The 11,189-nt window shown below is 51.4% G+C and overlaps 1 protein-coding gene across 1 annotated transcript; it reads right to left on the reverse strand.

Annotated features, from left to right (window-relative positions):
• Nucleotides 1-9,188: 9,188 nt before the first annotated feature.
• On the reverse strand, nucleotides 9,189-10,592 carry LOC119268155 (bZIP transcription factor 44-like). Its single transcript, XM_037549683.1, has one exon. The coding sequence runs from the start codon at nucleotides 9,906-9,908 to the stop codon at nucleotides 9,444-9,446; it is 465 nt and encodes a 154-aa protein (XP_037405580.1). The 5' UTR covers nucleotides 9,909-10,592; the 3' UTR covers nucleotides 9,189-9,443.
• Nucleotides 10,593-11,189: the final 597 nt, after the last annotated feature.

Below are 11,189 nucleotides of genomic sequence, written 5' to 3' on the forward strand. Positions count from 1 at the left end.
CGGGCTTTGCCCGGCGGCGCCTTCGGGCGACAGCGAGGGGAGGGAATGGGGGTGGGGCTGGAGAGGTGGTGGCCAGGGTTCACCCGGCCTCTCGCGGGAGATGCGCTGGGCGAACGACCCACGTTCTGATTTCCAACATATCCCTCGTTCGTAACTTAATATGCAAATACTTTGATGACCTGTTCATCCAAAAATAATAATCTCATGTCGGAAGAGCGCCTATCTTGTTCATAAAAACAAAGGACGTGACTTGTAAAAATTATTGTCTCAAGTTATTTCTGCGTTCGTCAATTGACGAGAGAGCAGCACACAACAAACTTCAGCCGCATGTCATGTTGTATATATTACTCAGAGATACTCTAGAACCTTTGACAAAATGTGAAATCTATCATCAACAACATAAGGTTTGCATAGCCTCCTGAACGAGCATATATGTGTACAATAAGGACGAGACATAAGAAGAGAAAGCAACGGGAGATATAGTCAGTCAACTAAAGCACTGCACTCAGGCGTGCGCATGGTTACGCTGGGCAACGGTCATACGAACGCCCCAAGCTAGTGCGTCGCCGCGGCACACCCGCCTGAAGAGAGCAAAGTTGCTCCCGGAAGGCTCCAGTCTTGCGATGCTTCCGCACGTTCGAGTAGGTAGTAAACTTGAGACACTTATTTTGAGACAGAGAGAGTAGCATATGAAGGTGGACACGGTTTCAGAGTTTTGCACAAGCCGAAAATCCCTGAAAAACTTTAAAATTTCAACGATGAAACTTACGTTTTTTGCATCTTAAAGTGTCAAGTTATAACCAGTTTCAGAGATATAATTTAAAGCAATTTTTTCTGTCGACTGTAGACACAAAATAATTAAGTTTTATTGGTCGCTCATACTAAGTTTCAACGTTGAAACTTAACATATATTTTTAAAAGTCATCAAAATATATTCAAAATGGATCTTATTTGAAAGCGCTGGTCATCAGAAATACGAATATGAAAACAGAACTTAATTTGGATTTTCTTTTAAAAGATATAAAACATTAAAAATCGAAAGCCAAAATAAAAAGCGGGTACCAGGGACATGCGTGCCCCTGCACTTGCCATCTAAGCAATTTTGATGAGCTGATATAGAATTAAATTGAAAAACAGATCATCGAGTCTCATATTATGATATCGCATCATAATAAAAATTATATGTTATTATGTGTCATGCATGAAATAAGATCTTCTGTGATACTAACTTATAATATTATGCATTATTGAGGCAGTATCATCGATATCATATGTATGATACTCTCTACTATCCCGTAGTCTTAACAAGGTATGGCTGTATAAAAGACTATTTTCTATGGTTGGTGGGAGCGACATCACTAGTCCTTTGGGAAGCCACCTATCATTTCCGAAGTGACTGGAATAAGGAGAGTGCAAGGTGGAAGTATGTGTCAGTCCAGCTTTTTTCAAATCTGAGGTAGCACATTACAATTTTAGAATCCCTAATTCATTTTAGCATAACACCCTGATCTCACATCGGTCACCAAGCTATGATACTGCTGATATTTTGTGCATACAGCAACCCCAAAATGTGAGATCTGTTCAGTGATTTTATAACTCATATGAGAGTGACCCGTCCAACAATACATGAAAAAGGTTCCCATCTTCCTGATGCATACTCCTACGCAACCGAGGAATTGTCTTCTATTTTAACCCATTTTTTATCTCCCATGAGGAAAGTGCCGGAATCAGCAGAGGTGTGTTAGCATTAGATTCCCAGCATATGCCGGCCACCAACAATGGTAATGAGTACGCTTAATGCACGCAGTATGGACTTGTCGCACATCGAAGGGCCGATGGTTGATCTTTATTAGAGGAAAGGAAGCATCACAAAGGAGTCTCACAGTTCAGGAGACATGAACTGTTAGTACAAGCGTTAGCCCCAAGCACCGCGGGGCTGACGAAGACAACTACGGAGGAAATCAGCTACCAAGTCTGCAACACACCCCGCAGATCTCCAAACACCTAAGTCCCCCCTAACGAGGTCTAGTACCATGTCAACATTACAAGCCGTCTGCTGGAAGATTCGAGCATTCCGCTCCTTACAGATCCTCCAATGTATGAGTATGACAATGGTCTCAAAGTCTCGACGCACATGATTTGGGATTGCTTTTCTCGCCTCTAGCCACCATGCCTCGGAGCACTCAAAGCTGCTCGCCGACGTAGGGGAGGGAGCACCCGTCCACCCCTGGAACGCCATCCAGAGTTGCTGCATGAAGCTGCAGAAATAGATGCGTGCAGTCCTCGAGATGTATCAAGCAAAGCGGAGAGACTTCATTGGATGGCCACCCTCGTCGCTGAAGATTATCTGCCGTTAGGCACTTCCTTTGAATAATCAACCACATGAAGAATTTGCAACGAGGAGGACCTTTCAACTTCCAGATAGGCTGATTGCAGGCAAAAGGAATTCCGGCCATCAAGAACATCATGTACGCGCTGCTCACTGTGAACTAGTGATGCTCCATCAGCCTCCACACGAGGTGATCCTCCGTTTCATCCGAAAGAGTGGTGGCCTGGGCGATATCCCACACCGCTAAGTATTGCGCTAGTGTCTGCGTAGACAGACCACCTCTAATGTCCCTAATCCACCTGTGATTGTGCAATCCTTCTTTAACTGAGAGTTTGGAGTCTTTAACGTAGGAAAACAGGGCAGGGGCCTAGGCCGAGATACTCCTGCCTCCCGCGGCCCAATTATCAGTCCAGAATTTTGCAACTGTGTCGTACCCCAACACCACCCGATTTGCAGCATCGAACATGGCCGCGGAATCTTTGTCCTGCTGATCAGAAAGAAATTGCCATGGTCTAGTCTCAGGATTCCATCCGAGCCACTTCCAGCAACATCTAAGTGCCATCCCAAAATTTGTCAAGTTGAGAAGGCCGAGACCCCACCATTCCTTTGGTCTACATATGCGGGCCCATGGGACAAAACAGTGCCCACCATTGATATCCTCCTCTCCTTTCCACACAAAGCCTCTGCATCTCCTGTCTATGATCTTGAGCGCCCAGACCGGAAGCGCAAAGAAAGTCAGAAAGTGAATCGGTAGGGACATAAGCACCGAACTCGTCAAGGCTAGTCTTCCAGCAGGGGCCAGAAGCTTGGGCTTCCATCCTTTCATCTTACTAGAAAATCTGTCAATCAGTGGGAGTATGCCTTGTCTCTTTAATCTGTAGATTGATAATGGTAGTCCCAGGTATCTTATGGGAAAGCCAGTCTGCTGACATCCAAAGAATTCCGCAATCTCCCCAGTCCGTTCCTCCTCACAACTGATGCAAGTGATGGAGCTTTTGGCAAAATTAATCTTCAGACCCGAGGCCTCCCCAAAAAGCTGCAGCATGGCTGAGATCACCAGTAGGTTAGACTGCGCTGGAGTGAAAAACAATATTGCATCATCAGCGAAGATAGAGGCCCACGGGATTCTGTTGTCCAAACCAAGGCTAGCCAGCAGATTATTGCGCCCGACCCAATCAATCATGCCTTGCAGCGCGTCCATGGCCAGAATGAAGAGTGTCAGCGACAAGGAGTCTCCCTGCCTGACCCCCTTCCCCAGGGCGAACGGAGCACTGGTTTCGCCGTTGATGAGAACCGAGGATGCCGAGCACAGAAGACAGCATATCCAGGAGCACCACATGTTACCAAAACCTCTGACTCTGAAGATATCCAAGAGAAATTCCGATTATAGACAGTCGAACGCTTTGGATATATCAATCTTCATCAAAACTGATGATTTCTTCTTCCGGTGCAAGGCTCTGGCCTCGTTCCTCACGAACTTGAAGTTCTCGTGAATGCTTCTGTCGGAGACAAATGCGCTTTGAGCTCTGGATATGATCCCCGGCAGCAGCGGGGCTAGGCATCTTGCCAGAACCTTGCCAAAAATCTTGGCCACACCATGAATTAAGTTAATAGGCCTGAAATCCGACATTTGCATTGATTCTGCTTTCTTTGGCAGGAGAGTGAGAATGGAAGTGTTCAGTCATCCAAAAGAAGAGAAGTGTCCCTAGTGGAGCACCTCCAATACTGCCATAAAATCATCCTCAATGATCTCCCAGCATGACTTGTAGAAAAGCCCTGAAAATCCATCCGGTCCCGGGGCTCGATCAGAGGGCATGTCGTTCACCACCTTCTTGATTTCCTCTCTGGAGAAAGGAGCCTCCAGGTCCTGTGCTGCTGCTGATGCAGAAAGCTTGCCAAGACCTAGGCACTCCAGGTTTAAGTTCATTTGCCTAGCAGTAGGGACACCAAGCAAACTATGATAGAAATCATGCGTCAGATCCATCTTCTCATCCATTGAGGTTGCCACCCGCTCGCCCAATTGCAGGCAAGGATGAGGTGTTTCCTCATGCGTCCATTAGCTTTGAGGTGGAAGTATTTGGAGTTGGCATCCCCTTCTCTCAGATCTCTGATTTTGGCTCTCTGTCTCAACCTGATTCTTTCTAATGATGCAAGGGCCAGACACTTGCCTTTCAAAAAAGCCTTCAATTTCCTTTCTTTGGTGGACAGAGGTAGTGCCTCCTGCGTTGTGTCCAAACGGAGGATAACTTCATTAGCAATCTGAAACTGAAGGTTGAAGGCACTCTGTTTCCTTTGACCCCATCTCCGGAGCGCTTTGGCCATGCGTTGAAGCTTCGTACTGAGAATATGCATCGGGTTGGTGCTAGAAACCTCCTCTTCCCAAGCTCCTTTCACCACCTCAAGAAACCCCGGCAATTTGCACCAATAGTTCTCGAATCTGAATTTGAACGCTCTTGGTCGGTCCAAAGAACAGGAAAGCAGCATCGGACAATGGTCAGAGACATTGGAGCTCAAGGGCAACATGTCGCTGATTAGGTACAAGTCCTCCCAGGCGTTGTTGAACAACACCCTGTCCAATTTTTCCATAATGGTTCTCTCCTGCCCGTTGCACCAAGTGAATTTCCTACCCACAAGGCGCATGTCATGAAATCCTAGTTTGTTAATGGAGTGCCTAAACTTGTTCGTCAGTCTTCTGTTGGCCCTCCCATTGCTTCGCTCATCCTCGTGCCTGACAAGGTTGAAATCCCTGTTAATTATCCATGGAAGCAGAACCTGCTCCCCCAAACGCTCGATTTCCTCCAGAAATCTCATCTTGTCCCCGTCCTCTTGTGGCCCATACACAGACGTGACCAGCCAGGCTTTGCCATTTGCCAAAGATGTAATTGTGGACGAGATGGAGAACTCCCTCTTCTGAACATTCGAGATCCTCAAGCGGTCCGATCTCCAAGCCAGCAGAATCCCTCCTCTAGTGCCTTGCGCAGGAAGAGCATCAAAACCATCAAAGCCAGACCCTAGAGTTTGATTGACCACTAGAACGTCTACCTCCTACAACTTAGATTCTTGAAAGCAGATCAATGATGCATTACAGGTTTGCATGAACAAACAAATGGAACTACGCCTGGCCGGGTTACTCAGCCACCTTACATTCCACACCACTATACTAAGAGACATGTCCATTGAAGGAAGCGCCCCACAGCAACAACATGAGAGCTATGCACCACACGGTTCCACGCACTCCAGCAGCTCGAAAGCAGAGAGCCCCTCGTGAGTCGGCTCGTCGAAGGCCACACCATCAGGGTCGTAGAGGGCCGCCACCGCCCTGATGCATTGAGGAGCCAGAGGCGCGTCGAACAGCTTGAGGTATGAATCGAGAGCTTCAAGAGACAAGTGCTCTTCCGCCTTGATCACCCCCATACTACGCAGCAGGATGGGTTGAGCCCTTTCGACCGGCCCCTGGCGCGTGCCACCGTTCAATTTGGAGATCCGCGCGCTCCTGTGCGGCATGAACTTGGGCGGCAACGTCTTCTTGTGCCTTGCAGGGGTAGAGGCAGCCGGCCGGGGACCCAACATTGATGGCTTGGGTGAAGCCCCGATCGCCGCCAGGAGAGCATCGGGGCAGACAGCGGGCCGACTGTCCCCATGGGTGCAGACGCCGCGTCCACCCGAGGCAGGAGCTGATCCGGTTGCAGGGGGATAGTGAAGGGCGTGCTCACCATGCTCCCCTGCTCGTCCGACCGGAACACCGTGGGCTCCAGCATCTTGAGCGGCAGGTGTAGCACACCCGAGACAGGTGAGGCGCCGCACGCCGGTCCGTTAGTGCCCCCCCTCCGTATCCTGCTGAGAGCCGTCGCCGACCGCTACGCTGAATGAGAGCCTCCGTGGAGATGGGCCGCAATGCCCCAAGCTGTAGCCGCGGTCTGGGGTTCGTCCCACGGCCTCCGCGCCCACCGCTGTGGCCCCAGTCGAAGAGAGGTTTTCAGGGGTGTCTGCGAACGCCATCGAGCCAACCGCTGTAGAAGCCGTCGATCTGGCGACGGAGCGGCCTGCGCCGATGGGCATGTACGAAGCCGCCCTGGAGCCTGCGGGTGACATTGGCACCGCTTGGAGAGACCGCCATGGGCCTGAGCTCCATACCTCCTGCGGGAGCGAGGTGGCCATTGACCCTCTGGCTGCCCAATCACCGGTGATGCCCAAGCTGCCCGGTCCGCCAAAGGGGTGTCCCCCAGAGCTGATAGCATTTCCCCACCCTTCTTCATCGATCCGCCCCCTGAAGCAGCTTCAGGAGTAATCATGCCTCCTAGTCAGGTCTTCGTCGTTGTCCGGCTCGTAGTTAGGATGGAGCTCCAGGTATGGCACCGTGCGGTCCACCACATCCAGCACGTGAATCGTGAGCGGATGGATCAAGGTCCGACGCTCAGAGGGCGGGGCCGACGGCGGCGCGCGCCGTAAGCTAGTCCACGTCCACCTCATTGGGCAAGCCTGCCTGCTCGGGGATCTCCAGATCATACACCTTGGGGATGCCGTAGGGGTTGCGCATCCAGGCCGTGACGTCTACCTGCCAGCGGTCATCTTGCGGAAGGATCTCGTCCAGCTGACCCTGGAGTCTGTTGATGAGCTGATTAAGCGAGTCTCACTCCCAGGCACTCGCCGGCATACCCTCAATACCAATCTTGCAGAAGAACTCAAGCTTGCCGCCCGAGGCTTGAGCACTCTTGTGCCAGCGCTAGAAGGCGATGGGCGCCCCTGCGCATCAGATCTTGCCGAATTGGCGGAACACCCAGTCGAAGTCCGCCGTGGATGCAAAGGAGATAAAGAAGTCGGTCGGATAGGTGACCTCCACCCTGAGGTGTCGCCTCTCCACCCCGCAGCCTTGCTCCAGAGCTTGCACCAGCGCCTCCGAAGAGACCGCAGGCCGTCGGCCTTGCACCGATGCCTGGAGCGCACGGTTGCGGAAATCCGCCTCGAGGGCGTCCATTCCCACGGTGTGGGAGATGACGCCTCCACCCCGAGCCGGCCTTAGATCTGGATCCCCATGAGTGAGCACCTCACCCGGGAAACGCTCACGGGCCAATGGGGGGTAGTGAGCCATGTCGCGAGGGGGGGGGGCGACAGCCGAGAGAAAGAACTCACGGGCGGCGGCAGCCTCGGTTGCGGGCCGATTTTAGGTAGAGCACGGCGGGATCTGGATGGATCGGGGGCAGCTCGGCCGGGGAAGGGGCGGTCTCTCGCGATGTGTCCTGAGATCCAACAGCTATGGCAGCGTATATCACCGGTGCACGCCGACTTGATGTGGCCAAGATCTAAGCATTTAAAGCAGAGCCCCACCAGTCACCGGGGAATCCTATGCTTGGCTTCATCTTGGAGCTTAACGGCGGGAGCATCTTCATAACGGCGCTGCGGACGACGATTCCGCACCACCATCCATCCATCGCCATCTGGCTCCAAGTCTTCAGATGCAGGACAGGAACGGCCCGGGAGAGGCGCCCCGGGAGCAGCAGATGAACCGGAAGCCGTGGTCGGCCGAGGGACGTTATCTGGCCGTTGGGATTCGGAGCGAAAACCCAGCGGGTGAGGCTGTGGCGGAGGAGCAAGAGGACCGTTGGGAAGCCATCGTCCCTGCAATCATCATTAGGAAGGAATTTCTTCGACGAGTGGTTGGTTGGAGTCCCTCCGACGTAGCTCACCCTCTACTCGACACATCCATGGACTTGTGGCACATCACTGTGTCCACAACTCTAATGACATCATTCATTTCGCTAGCAAACAGTTCCATCGATGTGGAGATGTTTATAAATGTGAATACTTTCGTTTGGTCTAAATCCCACGTACATATGATTAACTATCTCTAATCAAATTAGAGTAGGTTCGCCTTGCATCTTCCTTCGTTTCTTCTGCCCCGACCTGCTTGATTTTCTATAGATTTTTTTGTTAGTCTCCGCATAAAACAAAAGCCAATGTATATAAAATAACTTAAATAATTAAACCAATTCGATACTTTTTCCTTGTCCTACTTATTTCTGTAAAACAAAAAACCCATTCATTTATGCAAAGCATCATCTAGCGTTGGATGGAAGGATCAGATTAATTATGAAAAGTATCTTTTTTATGGTTTTCACTATAGCATGTGTTCTTCCTTTATGGGATTCCTCCATTGAAGATAGGTAAGCTAAGATAGAGCTCAAACGATAGAGCTTAGCTCATATATCTTTCCTTGTGGATTCCTACATTGGAGATAGGTCCTCATGAAGATGAAGGCATCCTGAGAGGGGGAGACTCCGAGTAGTATTATGGCTACATACGGGTAAAGATTCCTTCATGAAAATCAAGTCTTCCTTGTCTTAGGACTTGGTGACCAATCCTATCTTGTTCCATCTCTTTTTTAAATGATTTGGATCAAGTATCTATATATATATATATATATATATATATATATATATATATATATATATATATATATATATCTTTTATTGCATCTATGTGTGCTGATTTGTGTGTTTCGCTCGTGTTTCTCTCGATTTACCCTTATGTTTTTTCTCAAATCCACCTTTCATTCCTAAAGATCAGACCTCCATATGGCTTGGTCCTATATCATTGCCACATCACTGATGTGACCTGACGGGCGAATCCAGGTCCTAAAAGTATCTATAGCCGGGTTTAGCAAATCCCCTCACCTAAGGTTCACCGATGTAGCGAAAGCCACTTGTCAGCCGTATTAGACATAACGTCTTTGTGAAGCTCTCGGTGCATAATGCATTTCCACGTACGACAATCACAACTTGCAGCCGTCCATCTTTCTTTTTCCCATGGTCAGTTATTACTCTTTTCTCCATTGGAGAGTGATAGGCGATGTGATAACAGCTTTAGGAAAAATAATACACATCACATAGCGTTGCTTGTTCCACGAGGGCATCCAATAAACCACACATATTGTCGTTGCCGTCGATGTCACACTATAAAGTCAGCCGACACACGTACAACCACTCTTTAATTTCCTTGCCCCTGCCCACCCAAATAACACTACTATACCTGGGACGGCTGGGAGGAAAAGCATAAGCACATACTAGACGCGTAGACAACACAGAGCTACTACATGGAACCAACATGATGCGATCTGCTAGCAGTAGTAGGAGTAGTTGCAGTACAACTCCGTTTGCAGGATCGGCTGCTGGGGCAAGGCGTTGCCGTTGACGCCGGCGAGCGGGATGGAGGAAGCACCCATGGCGGCGGCCGCGTCCATGTACTGGATCAGCTCGGCGAGGGACTCGAGGCGCGCGCCCAGCTCCAGCGCCCGCGCATGCAGGAGCTCGTTCTCGGCCTGAACGACCGCGCACCGGCGCGCGGCCTCCTGTGCAGCCGCTGCCACGGCGCAGTTCCGGGCGCGCAGCGCTGCCGCCTCCGCCTCCAGCTCGTCCACCTGCAGCAGTTTGCGCGCGCGCGACCGCTGCGCGGATAGCCGGTTCGACTCCTTGCGCTTGCGGTTCCTCTCCTCCGTCAGCGCCGCAGGCGGCGCCCGTGTCGCCTCCGAGCCGGCCGACGACGACGTGACGGTAGACGCCGTGCCGGGACCGGGAGAGGCCATTTCCTTACACCACTTGATTACTTTACTTTGTTTCTTACACCAACAAATATTTAAAACAATATACAATAAGCAGGTGAACTCTCTGGTTTAACCGGGGTTGGTTGATTATGAGAAGACGTAGAACCAGTAGAGGAAGACGACGGAGAAGGACTGGACGAGGACGGTGGATGTTATCATAAAAGCAGCGGCATACAAGCAGAGCTGGTCAAGAGAAAAATTCGGCAGAGTCTCCCCTCAAAAACCAAGGTTTCTTACTGTGAAATCGGACAGAGTTTCTCCTGACCAAGCGAGAATTCTCGGGGAAAATATTTGAGCAGGGTGTTGCCCTTGATTGCAAGGTTTTCCGACAGGAAATTTCGGCAGAGTGACGCCCTGAACAAGGGGGTTTCTGACTGGAAATTTCAGCAGAGTATCGCCCTGAACAGCTAGGTTTCGTCGCAAGGATTCCAACAGAGTAGTACTAAGCTAGATGGTAGATCTTGTATGATCAGACTTTCACACAGAATCTCCAAGGCACAGGGAACTAAAGGTGGTAGATGCCAAGCAAAGAGGGTTCAAACTTGAAAGGCGGGAGCAGGGTGGTTGTGGTCAACAGGAAGTAAGAGCAGCAGCGTGGCGTTGCTGCTGCGAGAAAAGAAAGAATCCAAGTCCTTCCAGAGACGGGAGAAGAGAGAGAGAGGGAAAAGGGAATTGGGGCTTGGAAGAGGGACGCAATTTATAGGCGGGGAGGAGGGGCATTTGCTTAGGAGTTAAGTGGGCGGGTGGGTGGTTCTCTATCTTTCTCTGTGTCCGATTGTCACTCAGCTCCGAAACCCCCAGCGCTCCCCTCCGCCGGCGGCCACTCCGGCCCCGGCGTCCACCCTCCTCCTCTCCCTCCACGCCGGCGGCCACTCCGGCCCCGGCGTCCCCCCTTCCCCGGCGGACTCTAGGCCTGGTGCTTTCCCCCGCTTCTCGTCTCTTGCCATGGCGGATGGATCTGCGAGCCCGGCGTCTGTGTCTTCCAAGCTCCAGCCTATCGTCTCCGGTCTTGGGCTGTCTGGCTCGTCGGGGTCCGAGGGTTTCTCCACCGGTGCCGGAGGCGCGCCGGCGGCGCAGGAGGCGGCTCCCGCTCTGCCGTGGCGCAAGCCGGGGCCGTCGCGCAAGGCGCTGTGGCGCAAAAGGCGGGCGCTTCGGCAGCAGGCGGCGTTGGGTGGCGTCAGGTCGCGCTCCCCACGTTCGCCGGCGTCGTCGCCGGAGAGGAGGGAGATCCCGGCCGACCTCTTCGGTCTCTGCTTCAGCTGT

This window comes from Triticum dicoccoides, chromosome 3A (assembly GCF_002162155.2).
Source record: "Triticum dicoccoides isolate Atlit2015 ecotype Zavitan chromosome 3A, WEW_v2.0, whole genome shotgun sequence".
NCBI lineage: Eukaryota > Viridiplantae > Streptophyta > Magnoliopsida > Poales > Poaceae > Triticum > Triticum dicoccoides.

Bases quoted from the DNA above. Each gene is read 5' to 3' on its own strand.
- LOC119268155 (XM_037549683.1), bottom strand. From the start codon at position 9,908: ATGGCCTCTCCCGGTCCCGGCACGGCGTCTACCGTCACGTCGTCGTCG.